Source organism: Cariama cristata, unplaced genomic scaffold (genome assembly GCF_000690535.1).
Source record: "Cariama cristata isolate BGI_N322 unplaced genomic scaffold, ASM69053v1 scaffold1321, whole genome shotgun sequence".
Lineage (NCBI taxonomy): Eukaryota > Metazoa > Chordata > Aves > Cariamiformes > Cariamidae > Cariama > Cariama cristata.
The window spans coordinates 1-25,986 of NW_009598434.1; the positions used below are offsets into that span (position 1 = coordinate 1).

The 25,986-nt window shown below is 34.8% G+C and overlaps 1 protein-coding gene across 1 annotated transcript; it reads left to right on the forward strand.

Annotated features, from left to right (window-relative positions):
• The first annotated feature begins 127 nt into the window (after window positions 1–127).
• SYCP1 (synaptonemal complex protein 1) lies at window positions 128–25,986 on the forward strand. Its single transcript, XM_009709261.1, has 31 exons — window positions 128–235; window positions 1,282–1,366; window positions 1,529–1,575; window positions 2,943–3,107; window positions 3,953–4,020; window positions 4,213–4,286; window positions 5,578–5,636; window positions 6,788–6,857; window positions 7,493–7,566; window positions 8,559–8,667; window positions 9,873–9,967; window positions 10,105–10,289; window positions 11,242–11,309; window positions 12,469–12,530; window positions 13,398–13,502; window positions 14,441–14,544; window positions 15,046–15,163; window positions 15,409–15,479; window positions 16,160–16,241; window positions 16,718–16,780; window positions 17,114–17,176; window positions 17,770–17,832; window positions 19,076–19,192; window positions 19,817–19,927; window positions 20,592–20,684; window positions 21,364–21,438; window positions 23,822–23,881; window positions 24,023–24,202; window positions 25,156–25,299; window positions 25,671–25,757; window positions 25,843–25,986. The coding sequence occupies exons 1-31, from the start codon at window positions 128–130 to the stop codon at window positions 25,984–25,986; spliced, it is 2,949 nt and encodes a 982-aa protein (XP_009707563.1).

Genomic DNA, 25,986 nt, shown 5'->3' on the forward strand with positions numbered 1-25,986 from the left:
CGCCCGGCCTCGATCGCGCGCTTTCGCTTCCCGCCTTTTTGCCCTCCCTCAGCAGCTGGCGACTTCGGGGCGTTAGTGTGCCCGTCATGAAGTGTTGCCTGTGAGACTTGCCATTTTCTCCGAGGCCATGGAAAAAGAAAAACCGTTTAAATTGTTCGTGCCGCCGCGCCTGAGCGGTGGCCAGGTGTCTGCAGTCAAACCCCAGACGAGCACTCGGGCAACGGGGCTGCGTCAGGTAAACGGTGCTGCCGCTTGCCTTGCGTTGTGTTGCTCTGGAGGCGACGGCTAACGAGCGGGCTGTGGGGCGAGAGCGGTGGAAGAGCGCGGGGGCCCTTCCACGGGGACACGGGGGCTAACGGTCCTCTCGGGTGGTCCCCGAGCAAAGTCCTGAATCTCTGTCTTGGAAAGCACGTGCACACGTATGCGTGAAAGCGTGTGCGCTGAACTCCTTTTTCTGCAAACTGTTGAGATTGGTGTTGGAGGGGAACATCTTAAGTTTAAATTTCAAAGACTTTTTTTTTTAAAACCAAAACCGAAGAAAATCGTGTTCTTGAGCATCTTCTATGTATTTTAACTGTGCACCACCGATGATAAATACATGTTTGATGTGGGCAGTTCAGAACAGTAAGTGGGAAGTACACCACTCAGATACCTTTACTGGCTTAGATTTATTGGTCCCACCAGATCAAGCGTGCAGTGAAAATGTTCTGTCGCTATGATTCGAGTTATGTGAATTCAACAACCTATTTTTTCTTGTTGAGGCTCTTCATGAAATATGTTTAGATTCAAATGCGATATTCTGACAGGACACAAGTTACACTTTACAAGACAAATTTCTGTGACTTTTAAAACACCTTGTAAAATGAAATTTTCATGCTAAAACTTAATCAGATGTGGTTTAGAAATACTCTTGGGAATAAAGCAAAAAATAAGTATTAAGTACTAGACTTGAAAAACAAAAAAAACTTGCTTAATGAGTCTTTTACCATGCAACTGTGTACAGGCATGCAATAGCTAATAAGTTCTTGTCATCAAAAGCTTCCACTTTGGCCACAGCATGGTCTATAAAGCAAACGACAAAAGACCAACCTTTGAAAAGCCACTGTGAAGTAAGAAGCAAGCAAGAGAGTTCCAAAGCCATTACCAATACCTTGGGCTTTTTGTGGGTAGTTGATTTATTAATGGAAAATTCTCTTTTCACATTAGCTGTACTTTTTTCTGGGTTTTGTAATCCTTCTTTACAAATCTACCCATGAGAAACTATTTTTTAAATTTGTGCAGGGTTTTAACAAATGCCCAGATGATGATTTTAATTTGCCATTTGTAATGATGAGTACACCGAACTGTGGTGAAATCACTGATTCAGGTAAGACTAAAATAAGAATTTAACTTCCACATTCTTAAAAAATTTTAATATTGTAGACATTTTTATGAGTAGTTCAACAATTTTATTGCTGTAACACTGTTAAATACAGTTCCACTGTTATTTTTTTAGAAATACATTGATCAAAATCTCTTCCTATTTCAGATGCAGTTTCCCAGCAAGTAAAACTTTGCTCTGAGGTAGATGAAGAGGTCAGCTAAGTATAAACTCTGCATATCTAATTTGTTAGGACCTCTTGATTTGTTCCCCAAAACAGTGCCTAAAGCACTATTGAGTAGATACTGCAGGGCTAAAAGAAGTAGTCAAAGGGGAATAATAATTTTCTGTCCACTGTTTAAAGCCGAATCACTTGATGGGGGTATTTGTGATTCGGTGAACATGCCTGGAGACAAGTCTTTAAATACAAAGGTGATTTCCAAGTTGTTGTGGCGTTTTCTTGTTTTTGTTCTTTGTTTGTTTAAAGTGCCTAGGAAGTCTGGGAGCTTTAATCAGAATAAGATTTAGTAAGATTTAGGCACTTAAATATCTATGTGAAACTGGTTCTGAGTAGCCTGTTGAAAGGCAGAAGGATTGAATTCAGAGTATTCCTTGGAAAATTGAAGCAGGTTATCCCAATTGCCTTGTCTGCCTTTATCTATAAACAATGAATTTAGTGGAGTGGTTTCATCAAACATTTGATTCTTCTCATAGCATCTTTACCAATGTTTTTCTGTTTTAGCATAACCCAGTAAAGCTAATTTCTTCTTTTTTTATGGTAGTTTCCTGTGCTTCCTGGATATGAGATGCTGTTTGCTGCAACAAAATGAAACATATTTCTTGCAGTCCTCCTCATGATTTTCATATCCCTGAGGACTGAACTTCTTTTAGCCCTAGCAGTTATTAAAGTGCAGTCAGGACTGTAATAATATTGTGATGCAGCCAAAACAAGGATGGTGTTAGGTGACCTCATACCTGAAACAAACTGAAAAACTGCCCTGTGGCCTGCTGTGCTATTCTTACCTGCCTAAACCACTGATTAAGTGCTGCTTGTACAGCACTTTAAAGATGTTCTAAGAACACAAGATTGGTTGGTTTTTCTTCTGCTCTGTGTATGAGTTAACTGCAGAAGCATATTGCAAGTAGTCTTGGACAAGATCTCTGAAGCTGCTTTTACTTAACTCAGAAGTATCTATCAGAATAAGAGGAAGGAAATGGTGTGAAGAACCTAAGGGAATGAATCTTGGCTCTACTGATAATTCTAGCAAAACTTTTTATTAACTTTTGGTGGAGTGCAGTTACCCATAGCTTTAAGACTATCTGTTTCATGATGTCACTGTATCTCAAGGCAGTGGGGTGATTTTCACTCGTGTTTGTGTCTGTTACTTGTTCTGTAATGTCTGTTGATACATACACAGTGGATGCACAAAGATTTAAACTTTCATTCCTGATCGTATATGAGCTTGTGTCACCATCTGTTGAAAAAATTTGCTCTTGTGGTATTTCTGAGAGATAAGTATGTATCTACAACTTCATTAATTAAATAGCATTTGAGATTAAATTATGGAACCTGTTTTAATAGAATATAGAAACGATGAATGAATTGTATTCAAAACTCTACAAAGAGGCTGAGAAGATCAAGCAGTGGAAACTAACTGTAGAATCAGAACTAAAGCAGAAAGAAAGAAAACTGCAAGAAAATAGAAAGATTATTGAAGCACAGCGTAAAGCCATTCAAGAATTGCAGGCCAGTATTGTAAAATATAAATTGAATATGTAAAGTAAGGAGAAAGTTCTTCCTGATTTAGTATAAAAACATTATTCATACAATTAAATATTAAAGAATGTTGCAGAGGTTGAAGAAATTTTGAACTATCAGTGTGATGACTTCAAAGAAGCCATTTGGCTAGATACCAATGGCCTTGGTCATGGCTCTACAGTTATTAAAGGAGAAAGTAACATTTTGTTTTTCAAAAATGGTTTTCCTCTTTTTAACAATGTGCATTCCATCTTTGTATTACTTACATGCACATAATATTGTGGGTATGCAGAAACCTGTTCAAGACTGAGTAGTTTTTCATCCTCCTGGTATGTGTAAAGTATGCTTATGTATATTTCTGTGTTCAACACATACAGGAAATAGTGCTCTCTGCCTTATCCCAGTTTCTTATCTCACTGTTCGTGATGGACGGCTTTGTGACTGAAATACATATTTTAAACAGTTTATTGGTCCTTCTTTTTTTGTTGTTGTTAGTTTGCATTGGCTTTGGTGATCTGAGTCATCTTTGATTTCTTGACTTTTGCCTTGAGAAAATGGTTATTCTGAGAGGGGGTGCTCACCTGTAGTATATGAATGTGTGTATGAATAACATACCTGTAAGTGTTCTGGTTGCTGGTAAATTATTGTTTATTATTATGTCTGGCATGCAAACTGTAGCAAAAGATGGCTCAGCCCCTAATACCAGATAAAACAGGTTTCTGTCTTCTGATGCAGAGAATTAGGTTTTCATGTGAGATTTACGAAGTGAAAGTGTATTTCTAGTATATTTTTCAATAACAGTGTGTTTCTGTATTTGTTCCCTATGAAATTAGTTTGAAAATGAAAAACTAAGTTTAAAACTGGAAGATGAAATATGTGAAAATAAAGGTCTTTTAAAAGAGTAAGTAATACAGTCAAATATATTTTTATGAAAATAATTTGGTTTTGTGCTGAGAACTGTATTAGTATGGGAGATTACATATAGCTGTTAAATTGTAAAGGTCATCAAGGCATTTACATTGTTGCTACTTAGGTATGCAAAGTACCGTGCATTCCTGTGACAACATATTATTATTTTTTTCCCCTCTTTTAGAAACAGCGCTTCAAGGCATCTGTGTAATCTGCTGAAGGAAACCTGCACTCACTTCACAGAGAAGTCCACCAAATGTAAATGCTACTTAAATTTAGATTTATGAAAGTAAATGTACTTCTAACTTTTGCTAAATTCACTAAGGAAAAAAGCTATCATTCTGTTCCAAATACATTCTGTAGTTCAGATAACCTGTATGTGGCTCTGCATCACAGCAAAATTAGAAGTGAAAGTGTAATACACATGTTTTGTAATCCTAAATCCAGAGGTTTTCTGAAGTCAGTATGGTTGTTTGCTAAAACGTTACAAGCCTGGGAGCTATTTGGGTACAGGTTTAAAGCAGTGTAGGCAACCCTGATCAGCCACTAGCAGCCGCTCCAGAGGAGTGCAGGTCTCCTGAAGTCTTGTCAGTCCATTGACCTTTTTCAGTCCCATCCAGATACCTCATATGTCTCGACATATTCAAGGTAACACTTCATGCCTGTGTTTAGACACTAGAATCTACTCTAGTTACCTTTCCCAGCTCTCTTTAGCAAATTTCCACAGTTGGTGTTATCCTGTTGGAGCAGTTACAGATTTGTGGGGAAAAAAGGTCCAAACCCCAAGAGACTATGAGTAACTAGCATTCTTCTCACTAAATTGACCAAGCCAAGACAACTGGATAACTTAATGAAGTTTAAATTCTTGAGGTTTTAAAATATGATATTGACTTGGGATTTTATTCTATATGAAATTCAGAACTGTTATTATAATCTTTAAAATTTTAGTAACTTGATTCTGGATACTTAAGAAGTGTCTGCTTCTTTTTAACCTTGCTTCTACAAACACCTGTGTATAGATGTCCTGTACTACTTTGATAGCTGTTTCTTACTGTTCTTGTCTATATTTGTTTTCTTAGGGAAAAATAATATCAACTACAAAAATGAAAGGAAAAAAAAAAAGATGGAGTTACAATTCTTTAATGACAGTTCTGTGGTCATGGGTATCTGATGATGGGAAGAAATTCAGTGCTAAACATTATATTACAGTTTTTCAAACACTAACATTTTTAATACATTACTATTCAACAACATGAATACTTTCAAAATTAATATAGTTATATAAATTGATCCAGAATTACACTATTCACAGAAAAAGTGAGATTGGGAAGGAAATTTGAAAAGCTGAGCTTGCTTGATGTTTGAATGGAATACAGATTCTCTCCAGATTATATAACTTTTGACACCCTGTTTCATAATGATTTTTTTTAAATAAGAAAAGAGCCTATAATTGCTTTTTTAATTCATTATGTTGTTTAAGCACAATGGCCTGGGCAGCTGGCATTCTTTTTCAAAAGGAAAACTTTATGGTACATTCTTACTTTGATAGATGAACATGAAAGAGAAGAGACAAGACAACTATACGTGGAACTTAATAACAACGTTGAAGTAAGTGACGTAGCTTGTTAAAAAGCTCAAATGTGTTTTGACTTACATGGATACGTTGAGCTATCTGAGTTACATGCATATGTTGAGATACTTATTTGTGCAAAGAACTTTCTCTGATAAAGTGATTAGAACCATCGTGTGTGATGCAGGAAGTCAGGTTTTCAGTCCCTTTTCAAGAATTATTTTTGTATTTTATAGAGCACGTTCATCATGTAAAATGCAACCATGTTTGGGATGTAGATCCGTATGATCTATGTGATACGTATGATCTGCTTAGTGTTAGGTGACTGCCATAACTTCTGTCTTCTTTTCGTACTCTGTTTCACCTATCTGGTGATTTCACAGAATAGCTGACGTTGGAAGCGTGCTCTGGAGAACTTCCCTGTCCAAAAGCAGTGTCAACTACAGCAGTTTGCATAGGGCTGTGTTCAGTCAGGCTTTGGGTTCAGGTATATTAGGGTTAATCTAGTAGATAATTTTATTTATTGTAAAGTACAATATAAAATAAAGATGAACAGAGAAAATTAATTTCAGTTTTGAGTATGACACAGAACAAGAAAATTCATTATGGAAACTGGTGATTTTGTGTGGAATGAGAAGTACAAGGTGTGAATATTCCTTGACTTACAGAGCTTTTGCCTTTTTAATTTGTAAAAGAAGTGCATTCTTGCCAAACAAAATTAATTTATCATATTTTTGTTATTAATTATTTCAGTGTGGAAGATAAGACACTAGTATATTTATAACAGAGAAATGCAAGGCATCATTGTTTGGGAGTGATGAGCTTGGTATTAAGCAGAGTCAGAGAGTATATGGTTTAACGGTTAAATATTGATTATAGGTTGCTGTAGCAACTAAGACAAGCACAACAACTTCTCCATTGTGTTGGGGATCTACAAACATGGACCAGTAAAAATATTTCATTCTTGAAATTGTTTAGATCTTGAGTACAGAAATTCTTAAACTTCCAACAATTATAACATTCTGTTAACTCAGAATATGTTTGCGCTCTGAATTTTGTTTTTAACAAAACTTCTCCTACAAATATGAACAAGCTTGTAATACTGTTTGTTTACAAACCATAAACATAATTCTTTTTTACTGAAAGTACTTCATTTTATATAAATGTATATATTGAATTTTATTTTTAGAGAATGATAATGGCATTTGAAGAGCTTCGTGTGCAAGCAGAGAATGCCAGATTGGAAATGTCTTTCAAATGTGAGAATTGTGTTTCTGCTGCAGGCTTTACAATTTTGTACTTCATAGATTTTGTTGCATGCAGTTTCAGGCCAGAAAGATATGAAGTGCTGGAATGGTGAACAGTTAACACTGTGACAGTCTGGAGCCTCTCTTATTCATGCAGCCTGCTATTAAATGGCTGGACCCTTTTACTGTTTTTCCACTGGGTCAGATTTGGAACTTAATTTTTCAAATAATCACTCAAAGTCTTAAGTATTGTCTGTGAAGTACAGTCTAGAGATCACTGCTTATTTTATGTAGTTGGTTTATTTAAATTATAATGTAATAGTGTATAGCTACAGAAATGTCAATTAAATGTTTGCTTTATTTATGCTACTGTGTGCCTGTTTAATCTTTACATGTGCATTTCTGTTAGTTTCTTATAACAAACTGTTAAGTACTGCTTGGAATAATGGACTAATTGTGTGGAAAACTGGCACAAAAATTATTTTGTCTGATTAGAAAATAATTTCAAACATGACCTCAACAATTGCTCTTTAGGAAACAAATCGTACAGCTGTACAATTACAGGCAATCTTAAACTGGAAATTGTATTTAACTTGGAGTATGTTTTAGCTAGTATATTAACTATGGATATTACTGTATCTCAATAGTAAAAGAAGAAGCACAAAAAGTGGACAAGTTTGAAAAAGAATGCAAACTGGAAGTCACTATGAAGGAAAAGCAGGTTTGCTCAGTTTTGCAATCTAATGTGTACAGCTTTATTTTTGAAACAAATCTTGCAATTTCTTTAATATTTGAACTCTGTTTTGCTTTTGTGACTTACTAATATATCAAATGAAAATAATTATTTTTAAACTGCTTGGTTATTTATAAAATACTTGTATTTTGGAAGGATGGAAATTAATATTGCAAACGACCTTCTGATAGTGTATTGCTTCTGTGTTATTTATTTGGAAAAAAATGTGAATTAGGCTGCTGTATTGTAATAAAGGACATCTTAGTGAGAGGATTTAAAAGCACCATGTAAACACTGAATGCTCTATATTCTCTATACGTACAATTGCCTTTTATAAAGTGGCTTGTGCAGAAGTATAAAATTAGCAGAGCAGTCATCACTCCTCATAGTTAAGAAAGGTATAGTTCATATCTGGTAAGAAGGAAGGTGGGAAGAAGGATTATAATGCATATCAGACCGCAGGCTGGTAAGAGAGTTTAGGAATCTGAGATTAGATTAGGCTTTTTGTAGTCGTGGTGAGGTAGCCATGGTGGAAGGCTGATTAAGTTGAAGAAATTAATTGTGATAAGAGTTTTTAGTTTGTAAGCGGTACTCTCAGAAGCTGAGCATCTCTCTATCTGGGAAAGTCAAGAGTTGTTGGTTTTTCTGAGGATGGATGCGATACTGCGAAGGGGCAAGAAGCGTTTCTGAGCATCAGTAAAAAGGACAAAAATAACAGCTGGAGCAGCATTTAAGTCGGATTCTGCTAACTTTAGTGATGTTCCGGTATCTGTAGTATGTTGGAAATCATGTTTTGATTTTGAACTGAAGAGCTTTTTCATCCAGAGTAATATAACTTGATCAATATTTGGCTAAGACTGACCACTTTATTTAACTTGAATGACAGCAGTATGTATGCTAATCATACACGGTGCACAAATGAAAATGAGAATCTGTCCTTTTTTGTAGACTTCATTATGATATTATTTTAATTTTATTAGATTTCAGTTCTTACCATACAGAATGATGAAAAAGATGATATAATAAGAGACATCAAGACTCAGCTGCAGGAATCAAAAAATAAGATTGCTGACTTAGTAGAAGCAAAAAGTAAGAGTTCTCTCTGCTATGTTAAGATGTAATTGGTTATAGAAGTATTGGAAACAGGATCATGATAATTTTACACTGTTACTAGTCAGCAGCAGAATTTTGGGGCCTTGCAGACCATATTTTTGTTTGGAACAGAAGCTGCTGATGTGGGATCAGGACTGGTAGTATAATCTGTGTATGTATAAAATCTAGGCCCTTATCTCATAACAAAGGTTTTTTCTGTAGGGTTAGGCTACACCCTGTTTTGTATTGACATGACAGCTTCATTGCAAGGGATTTTTCTTTTCAATAAACTCTAGTGTGAACGTGCTATACTACTGCAAGGGTGCTTTATACCCTGTCATTCCTTTTCTGTAACAGGAGTAAGTTTTACCAGGACACTGTACAACCCTGTGCCTGTTATGGAGATTTTTCTGTTGCAGTTGGACATGTATAGTAAACATGGCACGATAATAGATAAAAGTCCTTTTCCTGGTTAGTGGATTGATCTTTTTTAAATCAAGTTAGTGAAGGGTCTTCAAATTACAATATTTGTTCCGCAGTCCATAAATAGTAGCCTTATTCTGTGTTCAACAAGGCATATTTTCACATCTTTGCCAAATAATCCCCCAAAATGTTAGAGCTTTTAAATGGAATCTTATTTGTAAATAGACAAATGATTGACTGGGATTGGAAGTCTAGCTATTTTTGAAGGGTTCTTTTTTAAGGGTGAGTCAAGCAGTGAGAGCTTTTGAGGATTGCAAGGGGAAAATACATTGCTTGAATTTTGCAAACTTATAGTCAGGTCCCACTGAGGAAACGTACTTTTCAGAACTTGATTTTCTGTATTTTTAAGCCATTTATATTACAAAATATTATAGTATATGATGCAAGTACATTTTCTCTTTAGAACTGAGGCCATTTTCACTCTCCCCTTCCCTGGGGAGTGGGGAGGAAGGTTTTTAGTACCATTTTTATGCCAGATATGTGTAAATGGCTGGCTGCATTTTGTTAAATTCTTTAAATATATGTGATCTTGCATTTCAGTTTACTGTTACTTAGTAAGTAGAATAATCATCTTGGAGGCTTTTTCCTTAATAATGACATGAATACGTTATTTAACTTGATTAAGTTGTAGGAACATATTTATCTGTAAAATAAAAATGCAAGCTTTTTTAGTAAATATCCTATTTTTCTTAAATGTAAACCTGTATCTTTTTTCTTAGGATATGAAGGAGAAATATTAAAGGAATGCCAGATCAATCAAGAACATTTGAGGACAGAACTGGAAGAGGCCAAAGTTTCATTGCAAAAAACAGAGGTATAGCTTGCTTATAATTTTCCAGTATAAATAGATTAGACGAGTAATTGCATAAATAATTACGGATACTTTAGATATGAAACAATTGTACCTGTTTGTTGCAAAACATGTTCAGAAATTTTATAATTTTTTTGAAGGTTACTCAAAAGAGTTTAGAAACTGAATTGCAGACTGCAGTGAAAGCATTAATTCAGGTCACTGGAGAAAAAGAAGCACAGGTGGAAGAATGTGAAAAAACTAAGGCTTTGCATGCATCCCTGATAGAGGAGTTTGAGACTTCTATTTCCAATCTTAAGAGCTCGCTGCAAAAAGAGCAAAATAGGTAAATTAAACACTTTAAATTCAAAGAATGATCTTATAGGTAAAATACTAGATTACCCAGCTGCTGGGAAGAAAACCTAAACTTCATATGTGATCTGGTGTAATTACATTTTTTTGTAATCACTAGTAACTTTTTTTTAAAGTCCTTCATCTGTCTGGTTATTTGAATTATTAGCACTTGAAGATGGTTATGCTGTTTGGTTTTGTGTGGATGCAGCTCTCAACTAAGAGAGCAGTAATCTCATTTAGTACTTGACAGTTCTTTATTAATGGAACATTTAGTGAGGAAGATATTCTTCCGTATGTGATAATAGTACTGTTTAATACTGATGCCTATTATTAATGTATTTCAGGTTTTCTGTAGTTTTAAAAATTATGTATTTGTCAAAGAACCTGAGAGGAACTAAAATCAACCTTTCTAAAAATAAGAATAGATCAGTAAAGATATATTTTAATACATTATCACAACTGAGTTTTTCAAGAAACGGTGATTTTTGGGTACGTGGCATTGAGGTGTCTTCTAAGTAGCTGCAGCTTATGACAAATCCAAGAACAAAGGGATATGAAGCTGAAACTTGATTTTTTTTGTTGTTGCTGTTGACACAGTGGTCTAAATTCAGAGAATTTAATGTAAATTCTTTCAGTTGTGCTGGTTGAGATAGGTCTGTAAGAAAGTAAATTTTTGCCGCCCCCCCACCCCCGACTTTCATAATTCTATTTTTAAGAAATACAGATTTATGTATGTATATATTTGTTTACTTCCATGTCTGCTGTTCTGAAGTTGTAAAAGTGAAATTTGATACATGTTGCAGGCAGATATATCGTCTGCCTGTTGAAAGGCAAATGTTCTTAAAATGTTCGTGGTAAGAGTTTGTCTGATTGTCCTTTAAGTTTCAAATGCAGTGCTTTGTACTATACAATATATATATCTTCTTTAATTACCATTTTATTAGATTGGAGAAATATGAAGATGAGTCAAAGCTACTTACCTTGGAGCTCAGAAATAAGTCTGCTGAACTGGGTAAGATTTGTAGAAAGAAAAAAAATGAGCTAGGTAAAAATTAAAATGTTTTCTGCTTTTTTCTGAAAATTGACTGTCCCTGTTGCTTCGAAAAATGGTTTTACGGTACCCTGTACCTGTCAGGAATGCTTAAATTTATTTTCACTCAGCTGAGTTCCTTTTCTTTGGTAGTCATTGTAGCTGGCAACAGTCAAACAGCAGTGCTGTGCAGACCTCCAATAATAAGACCATACACACATGGATTCTCCTGGAAGTCATTTTGGTTTCTCTGCACTCTTCCAGTTAAGACTGATAGCACTGCAGATGTGTTTGAGAGGTAGTGTTAGACTGCTGAACAGTAGGTTCCAGGAATGACTTCTGTAGACTGTAACAGAAACAAAACAAAAAAAATGCAGACCACTCTCCCCATGTTGGATGTAGAATCACTGACAGGGGTTAGCTTCAAATATTGCTTTGATATCCAGTGATTTCTAGATATATGCTTCTCAGAGTAAGAGATGTATCTTTAGCACTGTTTTCCTAGTGTGCAGCATATGTCTCTAGTCCTGATATGATAGATGAGAAATATAATTTGATTTCCTTGTATGTATTGAGGGCATCTAAACCTAAGTGTTCAAAAGTTAACTGCTAGTGCTTGTCCAGAACAAGGTGAGATGTGACCTGTGCAAATTCCAGAGCAAAAATGAGTTTTGTGCCCAGTACTTGCAAAAAATACCAGTAATGTGAATGTGCACATAGAAAACATTTTGAAGTTCCCAATAAGTGGTTTCCTTTTTTAGCATATCCATGTGAATATCTTTAGCAGTCCATTATTATTTTTTTTTTCTGAGAAAAATGCAGATGCATCAATACTTGGAGACTACTCCATTCTTTCAGTCCACGGTTTATTTGAACCCATGATTGTGGAAAACATAATAAGCTCTGAATTTTATTTAAGATGAACGACTAGTTTCTCTTCAGATACATATTTGCTACTATCTTTCTGAATAATTTTCTCAACTCTACATTTAGATTAAGTCGTAATTTAGCTTCATAATTTCTGAACTTAATCCAACAAATTTTGAAAATTGGGTACTGAAAAAGGATAAATGTTTTATATTGCCTACTAAATATGTAAAATTATTTCTGTTCAACTAATTTTACGTTATATGTGCTGTAGAAGAGATGACTAAACTAAAATGTGACAAAGAAATGCAACTTGAAGAACTGTCAGAAACACTGGTAAATGTTCGTTTTATTAGTCTGATGGCATTTACTTTTCATATGAAGTCTCTTTTGCTTTGCAAGTGTCTTAAATGCCATATATAAACACTGTCTAATCTGCCTTAATGTTGCTACTAAACTTTCTTAGCTGTCTTTTAGATGATTTCAGCGTTTTCTTTGAAGGACTTGATTCTTTCCACTGTTTTTCTTCTTTTGTTCTGCTTTGTTTTGTTTTTCCTTGTCAAGATTTCTGGTTATTTCCTCCTTCTTTCACACCTGTTCAAATGCCACTCCCTCTGGACATAAAGATTTCCCATTTTTAGTTATTCCTAGTACTCACTCTAAAAAAACCTTTCTGAAAAGTGTGTGACAAAATGAGGAAACTAGTAAGAAATTACATAGGTTTTGTTGGTGTTTTATTTTGCTGCTTGTGGGGTGTTAGTTATGGTGAGGTGTTCTCCATACTGCAGTGTTTAGTACATAGAAAGCATTGCATACTGTGTTGATACATGTCCCTTTTCAGAGAAAACACTTAAGAGCCTGCAGAAAGATCTTTTAGGTTATAACAACCTATTCCATGTATTTCCATTATACTGGGTGTTCTCTTCTTACTTATAGGGAAGTTTCCTAAGGTAATTAGCTCTGGTCTCTGTGAACCCTACTGAACTGTGACACAGGCCCATTTTCTGTTACAGAAGTCTAAGCTATATGAAGTATACTTTTAATATGTTATTTTAGTTATGATCTTACATTTACGAATCTAACAAGAAACTGCATCAACTAAAGTAAGATAGTATGAAACCAGGTTTGCATTTTACTGTGTATGTTCCTTATATACTGTGCATTGAATTTTCTGAACAGAGTTTCACTGATGTTCTTAAACAGGGAAAAGTTGAAGGACTTCTAGTGAAGAAAAAAGATCTTGAGGCTACTGTAGAAAATCTACAAGAGAGAGAAACAGAAATGAAAAATGTTCTTCAAATCAGAGAGGTCTGAATAAAGGGTGATAGTTTAAGTTACACGTTATCAGTTGTATACAAGAACATAAGAAATGTCATATGCTCCACTCAATACACTGCTCTGCTTGTGACAGTGACAGCAGAAGATACTGTGTAGTAGAGGAGCCTGACTATTATCTGTGGTCCATTCCCCTTACATTCCTACAGTAGCAGTATTAAGGATGTTTGAGGCTGTCAGTTGCCTTTGCTATCAGTTTATGGACTTGTTCACTTGTCTCATCTGTTTTTGAAACTCCTCATGGTATTTGCCTCCATAGCCTTCTGTGATAAGGAATTTCAGAAGTTCATTATGTGCTGTGCTTAAAAACTAATCCCTTTCTCTCTCCCTCCTTCCTGCCCGCCCCCACCTATCAACTGCCTGGCAGTGCCTGTAGTATCAGTGTATCACCAGTTATTTGGAGGAAACAGCATTCAAAGCCTTTATATATTATAAATTACATTACAAGACTTGCCTTATCTTGTAATGGCAGCAAATTTCTGAGGAAGAGTTTTGCTTTGTGGTCTGGGATGCATCCAAAATATATGCTTATTCTATCACATAGTACTGGAATTCTGTGATGATTTTTTTTTAAATTTTTTTTATTTAGATGAATGCAAAAGCTTATGATGTCTGAAGCAAATGTTTTTATTTAAAATAATGTCCAAGGAAAGCTAATTTTGTCAGTAATTTTGCAGACTAGTTAGTTAGACTTACAATAGGGGACACATACAGCACTCGTATCAGAATTCAGTATCTCACACTACTTGCACATCACACCAGAGAGATGTAAAGATAAAGTCTGGCTAATTTATGGCATGTATGTTGTTTTGTTTCATCTTAAAGCTTTGTGGTGTCAGTTCATTTCTGATAGCTTTCATGAATTGTCGTTTACATATGTATAGTCAAAACACTTTCTTTTTCTTCTGCAGAAGGAAATCCATGATTTGAAAATACAACTGACTAGTACAGCTGAAAAGGAACAAAATTATTTAAAACAGCTTATGACACTGAATACAGATCTTGAACAAGAGGCGTATGATCATTTTTGAAAATACAGTATTTAATTTTTTTGTATTACATAGAAGTCAATTTAGTATACAATGAAATGATCTACAGTTGTTTTCTAATGAAAATTTTGAGCCTGCGCACACACTATGACATCCTTTACATACTTACATTTATAAATTACATTTTCTGTATTTGTGTGTATGTAATTGTTCCATATCTCTGTGACTTAGTTGGGTTAACATGAAGAGAAAGTTTCTAAATTCATTGCTAACCCTGCTTTGAGCTGGATATTGAACTACATTGTCTTGAACAACTGTTATATTTATATAAAAGTTGACTCTCATTTTCTTTCCTTCTTTGGTTACCTTTTTGCATCCCTGTAACTTTGCCGCAAAGCTTAAATTTGTAGGTACAGTCCTGAACTTTTTTCCAGTGTGAGGTAACATTTTGTAACAGATAAATTTAACTTAAAAGGAAATTTCAAAATACATGTTCTTATTTCTCTTGACCATTTGTTTTAAATTAGGCTAAAGAATGAACAACTGACTGTGTATATCAACAAGCTTTTATCAGAAAAAGAACAAATAGCACAAGAGAAAAGCGGTATGTCTACAGAACTCAAGAAACTGCAAGAAAGTCATGAGGCAAGTTGCAAACTTCCAACTGTTTTTAAAGGACAACATTCAATTAAAAATACAAGTCGTATGGTAAACTGCAACATGACATGCTTCTGTACGGTATCTGAATTATTTTTTTGTTTAAAATACAAAGGAAGTGCGCTTATCCTTGTGAATAAGGCAAGTCAAGATACTGGTTAAGATGTCTTTGGATTTTTTTTAAGATGTCACTTGGAATTTTATTCATTTTACTTACATGGGTCTTTATTTAGGATAGTAGAAAAAAAGAAGAAAATACAAAGCAGTTAGTTGAAAACCTGGAAGAAGCAAATGGCCAGCTAAGGCAAGTAAAATCAAATATTAGTGTACAATATTATTAAAGGAAGTAGACTAGATTCCTTCACAGTTAGTCTAAATGTTATGTTCATATGCTGCTTTCTGTGATTTTTAGATTAATGCTTTTTTTAGGTTATATAGTTAAACAGAAACTACTCAGTATTGAAGTTGGCCATGTAGAAATTTTTATAAATTAGTGATACCTATTGCTACAGGAACAATTTTTGCCATAGCTTCATGTTACATGTAGAGAGCTATCCTGTTCTGCATGGACATCTAAGGTGTGAAGGAAATGAAATTAGGAGTTAAAGGTTATGGATTAAATGTGAAAAGGTGAAACTGGTTTAAATGTTACTCTCTGAAGTAGTCTCTGTACCACCCACCCAATAGACAGACAGGCAGCTTTCCATGTTTCATATCCGCATTATGGTATTAGAGATGAGAATATATTTTCCTCAGGTAACGGGAACATCTTTCCATACTTACCAAAAGTATGTACAGGTCAGACGTTAACTGACCAGTCACTTTGCATCATTTTAAGAATGTTTTCATTGAACAGCTTATGAAGTTCTCATCAATATTAACAGCTCTTTTTAGAAAATAAAGTATGGGTTTATTTAGCAGTAGCAAAAAGAAGTTAAAGTTATTAAGTATATATTTACTAACGCTTGTTAATTTGGCATTTAGAAATGAACTGGAGTCTTTGAGGGAGAAGATGGCAAAGAAAGGTCAAGAAATAAAAAGTAAACTGGATGAAAGGGAAGAAAATGTATGCCATATCATGTGTTTTATTATGAAAATATATAACATAACCTGTAGGACAATATAATCTAAATGTAAAACTTTTTTTTTTTCCTGCAAAGCTCTACCTAGGGATGTAATCTCTTATAGAGGCTTTCTTCTTTCAGTGCTGCTATGAATTGAGTCAACATATGTATATATGCTGAGCCCTGTTATTTTAAAAGACAAGGACCTTCACTGGGATGTTTACTTTTTACATCGAGGCTTAAAAGACCAGATTTGTTAGGTTTCAGGCAGAGAACCCCCTTTTTTTTATTTCCATATACCCTCTTAGTGACGGGTGGCGTATGGATTAGCTTTCAGTATGTAATATGGGTTTTAGTTTAAATATGTTCAAATATTTTTACTTTCTTACTGTACTTTCAAGCACAACTGTCTTTTTAACATCATAATGGATTTCAAAATTTTATTGTAAAAGTCAAAGATTTACAATTATAATTCCAGGCTAAGAGTATTGAAAATGAAATTTCAAGAAAGCAAAAGCAGTTGAAGATTCTAGAAAATAAGGTATGAAAAGTCATTTTTTCACGGACTGAGAACTTCACAGAAGATTATTTTTTAAATTGTGCAGTTACTTCTCTTTTTTTTTCCTTCTTTCTAAACTGTACAACCACTGAGGAACTGGTTCACTGCTATAAATGTTGGTGATACTGGGCAAGCAAAATTCTTGTAGTACTTCATGGTTAAAACTCCAGTCATTGTAACATGTTAGCATGTGTTTCAGTCCCACGAATTAATCAGACTTGTGCAAATGCATGTTTAAGAACATTGGCAGTAATCTCTTAACACAGAGTCATTTTTTAGGAGTTTATTAATTAATGTTTGAAATATCTCTCTTAGTTGAATAATTTAAAGAAACAGGTGGAAAATAAAACCAAATGCATGGAAGAGTTGCAACAGGAGGTATGTACAGTTTTTAAAAGTCACAAATATATATAAAACATGGTATTTTGTGGTAACTAACTTTTCAAAAGTTTTGTCTGGTGTTATATCTTTAGATATACCTATGTAATTTATAACATTTCCTTTCTTCTCCCAATTCTGAGCGAATTAAGGAGTCACCTTTGGAATTACTGGATTTGTAAAATTATTTTTACTTTTGAAAAATGCAATTACAGTAAAGTAACATCTTTATTAAACTTTTACTATTTTCATTTAGTACTCTCAAAACATGTAACTTGTATTTTTTGTCATGACATCTGCACATTTTCTGTCATCAGCATCTTAGTTTTTCTTCCCATTCTGCACCTTTGTTATTTTTTGTTGTTGCCCATGAGGAGTCTTTCATAAGGTCATGAAGTAACAGTAGTATTAAAGTAGTTTAGCACTCTTCTGTTTGGAGAATTGATCTGGAACCTGAACTGCACAACAAAAAGAGTTATTTGCTTGCTGAAAGCTGAAATTTTGAAGATTCCAACCTACTTGATGCAGTTAAATCATTACATAATTCTATTAACTTATTAAAGTATAGTGTTTGTTTTACTTTATTTTAACAGAATAAGGTACTGAAAAAGAAAATTACTACAGAAAGCAAGAAAACAAGTATTTATGAAGGAAAGGTAGGTTTAGATAAGTTCATGTACAAGATGAGGGTAAAGCACAAAGACTGAGTGTTTTAAGTCCCAGTGTAACTAATTATAATACATTAAGTTCTTAACTGTTTTATGGATCTAGGATACAAATTTTACAGGAATGAGCCCATAATTTTTGGAAGATGCTTCCATTTTTATCATTGGATACTGACTGGGCTATCAGACATTCATAAGAGATGGACATCACATCTCAAGGAATTATGTTCTTAATCAGACCCTTTCTTTTTTGGTTGATAGTGTAGTGAGCACTATTCAGTAATGCCACACCATTGAAATAGAAAAGCAATTGAAAGGAACACATACATTATTCACTTTAGGCAGTTCTTTTACTGTGTTCTGCAATGGTAAGTCCCTAAGTAGAATATTGTGTCCAGTTTTGGGTACCACACTTCAAGAAAGATGTGGACTGTTTTGAGGGTAGTCTTATGAGAAACTGAAAAGGAAAAATTATAATCAAAATGCACCCTTGGGAGGAAAACATACCATAAACCAGTTAAAATCTTAAATAGATTTACAAGAGAAGGAATAAAATTTTCCATCTGTATCTTTCTTTTCTGAAGGATTCACAGCATTTATGACGACTGCTTAGGAATAGACTCTTCCCATTTGTTCCATACCAAATTCTCATTAATATTAGTAGCTAAAAGGAATGAATCATTTTAGAACTAAATAAAATTCTGAAAATAAACTATTTCTATATAAACTATTTCTTCATCATTTAAAAAAAAATTATTTTAAATATAATACAGTCATAGTAATTCTGCTAAGTCTTAGGAGACTACCTTAAGAGACTATCAGTTATGCTTCATTTTCCTACCTTGCATTACATACCAGCAACACTAAAGAGTCTTTTGTATAAAAGGCAGAATAGTGTCACATTGCTAATGGATGGTTCCCTTATATTGAAATGATTCTTTGTGATTGAGTAGCCTCTGGCTTTAGGACTGTTTTATTGACTGAGGTGCATGAAACTGGTATGGGCTGTCTTTCCTGTTGTGGTGTTGCCATTGTTTCTATGAATATTTTCTAACTCGCTTCAGGCCAAAATTCAAGACTCTCTGAAAAAAGCTGAACATTAAATAGGAAACAGTTCAATCATATACCTGAAAAGTAACAGACTGGTTTTGCTCGAAAATAAGAGGTAAAAAAACCCATCATTGGTGTATTTATTACTGAACAAATAACAGCAATAATTCTGCATTCTCAAAAGGTGAATAAATTACAGTTAGAGATGGAAAATATGAACAAGCAACATAAGGAAACAATTGACATCTATCAAAAAGACATTGAAACAAAAAAAGTAAATGAAAATAAACTTCTTGAAGAGGTGAGAGTTGTTAATTTTTACTGCAGCTTTTAAATATTTTTTTGATGTATGGTGGTTTTATGAAGCTATATTGGCCAGAGTCCTTGCTCTTGCATAGCAGTCTTATCAACATAAATGGAACGTCTTGTGTATGCTTTTGAGCAAAGCTTTACTATATTAAATCCTCAAGTTGAAGTATTTATATATGTCTTTAAAAATAAAAACCCAGTTAAAAATTCTTTTTGTCAAGATACTGTTCACATAAATTATATTATTGGTATAAATACAGCATAAGCAAATTAGATTATATCTTTTCCTATATTAGTATTTTCCTTCCCATACTTTTTTTGACAGTAATATCAAAAAATGTTAGGGCAGAGTGCTTGAAATGGCCTTGTGGTTCGAAATGACACTTGTCTGTCATGGAAGAATGGATGTACTTTTAATCTAGGTTTATTTGCCCATTTTAATGGTATGTATAAAAGATGTAGGATTTGAAAAGCATCTAAAAAGCAAATGAAGACTACACTAAATGAGACTATATATACATTGTGCCCACAGGGGTAAGAAGAAATGAAACTAATTTTTTTTCACAATATATTGTTGTTACTTGTTCATTAAGTAAGTGACACTTGTTACTAACAGGTAGAAAAGTTGAGGTTGCTTGCTGATGAAGCAATGATAACACAGAGAGAAACTGATATCCGATGTCAACACAAGATAACTGAAATGGTGGCACTTATGGAAAAACACAAAGTAAGAGATTTTACTGATTTCTGTGATTTGCAATGTGTGATACTATGTTAAGTAAAAACCTTTCAAAACCAGAATATTATGAATTAGAAACTGAAGCTTCATAATAAAGACCTGAGTCTATGAAAATGAAGTTGAACACATGCTTGACTTTTCATCTAAAAATAAATTAATCTTCAGATTTTGAAAACATGCCTACTGGCAGATAAATTCCATTCATCTAAATGTCTAGGGTTTTGGTTTTGTGTTTTTTTTTTTTAATATTCAGGCTTCCTTTGATGTTGTCCTAATGAAGCGTTCTTCAGTATCAGTTTGGACCTCTTTTTATGAGGAGATTACTTAGTGTCCTTCAGCACTATTTTAATTTACATTCCTTATTACTCTGTTTTGCAGTATATTTAGCAGATACCATTAATAAAATTAACATGGCTAGCTTTTATGTGCTGGAACATGTACTGCTGCCTAGAGATAACGCACTCTGTCAGCCCACAAAATAATAGTGCTTGTACATTTTCTGTTTTACAGTTTCTGCTTAAGCATCATTGTTTGTTTATAGTGCTTCCTGAATATTCAGAAGAGCCTTATTTGAAAAAAATAATGTTTTACAGACTAGGTAGATCTATAACTGTAACATTTAGTCAAATGTTTTGAATTTTTTTTAACACAGCATGAATATGATAAAGTGATTGAAGAAAAAGATACAGAGTTAAAACTTTATAAAATAAAAGAGCAAGAGCAGTTATCATCAAAAAGATCATTGGTAAGGTGTACTCTTCAGCACTAAATAATTAAATGGAGGGGGTGCTGTCCTTAAAGTGTAATATAATTTTAAATATATTAGACTTCTTCCTATTTAACACTTGGGGGGGTTAAGTGTTCTGCTTTACTGGGACTGAACAGTAAAGATCAACCCACTAATTTCTGTTTACTGTTATTTTACAGATTTTATTATATGCATTAAAAAACACCAGTTGTCTCTAAAAATGAATCAAAGTAGCTGGGCTTTTCTGTCTACTTTTCCTGATAATGTGTCCTGTTCTAACCTCACTGTCTGAATAAGAAACTTTTGTATTAAATACTTGGATTACACACACACACACCCCCACACACACACCCCCACCCCGCTATTCTCACAAGCGCGTTAAGCTCTTACCTAGGACAGTTCTGGTCAAGTACTTGTTCTGCAAAAATTCAAGCCTAGAGTTGCATCACTTTCCCCCCCTTTTCCCCTTCCCACCCCCCCCTTTTCCCCTTCCCGCCCCCCCTTTTTTTTTTTCTCGGCATGCTAACTTTATGAATAAGTTAGCTCTATTGAACAAATGGAATTTATTTTTTGTTTATAATGCATATCTCTGTTAATTACTGTCTCATTTTGGACTGTTTACTTTTTTTCCAGGTTAAGCATAGTTAACCCTATCCTTTATCTGATTTGTTTTTAGGAAAGTGAGCTGTCATGTTTGAAAAGTGAACTGTCATCCCTTAAGGAACAACTTAAAGCAGAAATTGAAGAGAAGGTTGTTTTGTTTTGTTTTTTATTCAATGTAGCGGTATGGGTGACATGCTTGGCCTGGTTTTATGCACTATAATAATGACAGCTGTGAAGTGCAGTTCTGATTCAAGGTCTTGCTCTCACTTGCTGTCTGATCTCAAGAGCTTGATGCTGTCTGAGGTCATTATGTCTCATTTCTTGTGGTAGTGAATGTTTTGCATAACTCCTCAATTGGTAAGTATGAGGGAAGCAGGGAGAAACTGAAACCCTATGAGGAACTGTCCAAGCCTGCAGGGATGATGTCAGGAAAGCCAAAGCCAATCTGGAGGTAAAACTGACAAGAGAAGTGAAGGGCAACAAGAAAGGCTTTTACAGGACCTGCTGCTGAATGTGGCAGGAGTTCTGATGACAAAGGACAAGGAAAAGGCTGTGGTACTCAATGGGACCTGGAAAGTCTGGAGAAAGGAAGACTTACCCCTTGGTGGAGGAGGATCAGGTTAGGGAATCTTTATACAACCTGGACATATGTAAGTCCATGGGATCTGATGGGGTACACCCATAAGGGCTGAGGGAGGTGGCCAGTATCATTGCAAGGCCACTCTTGATTATCTTTGAAAGATCATGGTAACTGGCAGAGGTTCCTGAGGACTTGAAGAAAGCAAATGTCACTCCTACCTTCGAGAAGGGCAAGAGGGAGGATCTGGTGAAATGTAGGCTAGTCAGCCTCACCTCAATCCCTGGAAAGGTGGTGGAAAAAATAATCCTGGAAACCATTTCCAAACATAGGAAGGACAAGAAAGTGATTGGGAGTAGTCAGCACAGATTTATATGAAGGGGCAATTGTGCTTAACCAACCTGATTGCCTTCTATGATGAGATAACTGACTTGGCAGATGAGGAGAGAACACTGGAGGTTGTTTATCTGTGCCTCAGGCTTCAGTGATGTCTCATGACATCCTTATAGGCAAACTGATAATGTATGGGCTAGATGAGTGGACAGTGAAGTATATTGGAAACTGGCTGAACTGCTGTGTGGCATGAAGTGCAACTGGAGGCCAGTCACTAGTGATGTACGCCTGGGGTTGATTCTGGGTCCAATACTGTTTAACATCTTCATTAATGGTGTTGATGATGGGACAGAGAGCAACCTCAGCAAGTTTGCAGATGATACAGAATTGGGAGAAATGGTTGATACAGCAGGTGGTTATGCTGTCTTTCAGAGGGATCTGGACAGGCTGGAGACATGGGTCAACAGGAATCCCATCAGGTTTAACAGAGGGAAATGCAAAGTCCTGCACTAGGGAAGCAATAACTTTTAGAACTGGTACAGGTTAGGGGCTTACAGGCTGGAAAGCAGCTTTGCAGGAAAAGTCCCGGGGTTCTGGTGAACAACAAGTTGAACACGACCCAGAAATGTGCTCAGCATCTTAGGCTACATTAGGAAGAGTGTTGCCAGCGGGTCAAGGGAGCTGATCCTTTTCCTGTACTCAGCATTGGTGAGACCACGTGTAGAGTACTATTTCCAGTTCTGAGCTGCCTAGTAGAAGACAGACAAGGGCATACTGGAGCAAATGCAGCAAAAGGCCATGAAGATCATTAAGGGATTGGAGCATCTGACAGATGAGAGGGACTGAGAGAGCTGGGATAGTTCAGCCTCAAGATGAGAAAACTCAGGGGCATATTATCAGTATGTATAAATACCTTCTGGGAGGGAGTAAAGAAGACTTGCTCAGTGATATCCAGTGAAATAGTAAGAGGCAATGGGAACAAAATAAAGTACAAGGAATACCATTTAAACATAAGAAAAAATTATTACTATAAGGGCGATAAATCACAGGAACAGGTTGCCCAAAGAAGTTGTGGAGTCTCCATACTTGGAGACATTCAAAACCCTGTTGGACACAGTCCTCATCAACCTACTCTAGTTCAGTCTGCTGTGAACAGAGGTGTTAGACTAGATGATCTCCAGTGGTCCATTCCAGCCTTAACCATTGTGTGATTTTGTGATTGCTATATAGTATTCTTGAGTTGGCAAAAGAAAATAGAATTAAAAAGATGGCAGAGGAACATTTATTTCAATAAACAAGAATGCTTCCAGTTTCTTGCATGAAATAATGGAGCTCTTTCTTTTTTTAAATACAGCTGTGAAAAATTGTATCCTATTTTCTTCTTAAAAAGGGATGGTATGCAGGTTCCTTAGCAGAGATAGGAGAAGTTGTACAAGAAAAGAAACTATGAATAGAAAAGTAATGTCTTTCGAATGCTGCAGTTTGACTAAATCTGGGTCATATATTTGTGTGAACTTTGTAACAGTATGTTTGTCAACTGTGTTCTGTAATTACACCAAGACGACTGTCAACAACTGAATTCAAATAAAATATTTACTTCCTATCACATAACTCTCTTTAGGAGAACCTTGCAAAAGAACGTCCCCAAAATACGGTTCCTGAAAAGGAAAAGAAGCACAAGGTATCTTTAACCTTATCATTCATTAATTTTAGAATTTGTAATATTTATACATATGCAAGCTAATTGAAGTTCCATGATAAATTATGTACACTTGACGAAAGACATTGACATGCTTTTAATATAAACCTTTTTCAATTCTAGAAAATACAAACTCCTTTTTCTGACACTACTAAACCTCATTTAGATCTGGACTGTGAATTTATTAATGCAAAAAATAAAAAGTCTCCAAATGACATTCCTTTGAAAGCCAACATGATGGAAAAGAAAAAAATGCCTCCTTCAGTATCTGCAGAAAGTCCCTTGGGTAGTCCATCATTAAAGGTTTGTAACTCGTAATAGTGAATTGTTCTTATTTTTCTGACTGTATTTCTTAATTCTCTGTAGATGCTTATTTTTTTGTTACGATAAGCAGGGATTTAAAAAGTAGATGGCCACTGTATTCAACAGTGATACTAGAAAGCAGTTTGTGTAAGGGCCTCCCACTGTGTGTCATTTTTATTGCTCAGTTACTTAATTTGTCTGTCATTTATCAGTAACAATTCCTCTCCTAGAGGGAATGTGAATTAATAATGTCTCCAGAATTCTTTTATGTAGTCTTAAAAGTATTTGTTTGTAAAGGCACATTTTCTCTATCGAACAGAAAATAGCTTGTGTAGCTGTAAAAAATCAAAGTATTCCTGACTGCTTCATCATAACTGTAAAACCTTATGCTTCTACCTTGTCAGAAACTCATGTGCGATGTTTATATCTTACCAATAGAAACAACTACCATTTTTATGTTTTCCTTTCTAAAAAAGGATTGCATTGTTCCATTGCAATGTTTCTGAGAAGTTTAACTTCTAGTGAAACAGCTATTTAAGTAAAAACAATATTGTTCCTGATATCACTATCAATGTCTTTCTGAAAGCTTCTTCATGCAGTTTTGTTTCCGTTCTCTTAAATGTCAGTTGTAGTCTACATGTAGTGACTACAGTTCAGAATAACCTGAATTTCTGCAGATAAGCATGAAGGAGTTAGATACAGTGTGCCATAAAGCTCAGTTCTTCCTCAGCTTCCTGTTCATTCTCCTTGTTTGGCAATAAAAAAAGGTGATGTTTTTTTTCCCCTTTGTTTGGATCATTGCTTCACATTTTGGCTGTTTGGATAATTGTTCCACAGCGTCTCTCTGGTGTCTTCCTGGATACTCGGTCTGTAAACTGGGTTATGAATTTTGTTTTAGATTCTATAATTACCACTGAAAATAAAATTTTAAATGCCACCTTTTTCTTTCCCAGACATATATTATAAAGACTCCTCCAATACATAAACTGCAAAGTGAAAGCACAAATCTGCATTCAGAACAATGCATGAGGAAAAAGCAAAAGGTGCTTCTACAGCTGGATGCTCAGTCAGATAGCTCTGAACACAGTGACCTCCTGGTAAAAATCAGAACAAATAGTGTACTTAACAGTTGTTTATGCACACTGCTATATCTAAGAATATATATAAAGCATGTGGGGTTCTGTATCCAAGACAATATTTATGTGAATATTTTTATTTCATTGGTTCTTTCTGGAATTATATTTATATGTACGTAATTAATAACTATATGACAAACAGAGTACCACTATACACAAATATATATTAATTTCTACAATGATGTTTTACATTATTTTTATTAAACTGTTGAGGCTTCACAGTAACGTCTTAACTTTTTTTTTTCTTCCATACTCTAATGTTCCGGGGCGGGGTGGGGGGAATGTATTTTGAATATAGTGTGATTAAGTAACTTTTTATTTTTTAATTTAAGAGCATAGTCTCGGAGGAAGAAATGTTTAAAAAATTGTACAAAGATTATCCTCAAGTTTCACAATTATATGCCATGACACCAAAAAAGGTACCTTAGCTTTTCTGCAGGTCAAAACAAACAGTTAATCAAATTCGTTATAGAAACTCATGAATAGCTTTCTTTTTCTTCTTAGAAACCAACTACATCAAATGTGAAAACTCCAGGCTCTGTACTGAAACTTACAACCATGAGAAAAATGCGTGAGGCTGGATGGACTGCAGTTTCTAAAATGGACAGGAAAAGAAAAATGAAAGAAGCTGAAAAGCTCTTTACTTAA

Bases quoted from the DNA above. Each gene is read 5' to 3' on its own strand.
- SYCP1 (XM_009709261.1), top strand. From the start codon at position 128: ATGGAAAAAGAAAAACCGTTTAAATTGTTCGTGCCGCCGCGCCTGAGC. The intron at 12,531-13,397 runs GTAAATGTTCGT...GTTCTTAAACAG, and splicing joins AAGAACTGTCAGAAACACTG to GGAAAAGTTGAAGGACTTCT. The intron at 16,781-17,113 runs GTATGAAAAGTC...TATCTCTCTTAG, and splicing joins TGAAGATTCTAGAAAATAAG to TTGAATAATTTAAAGAAACA.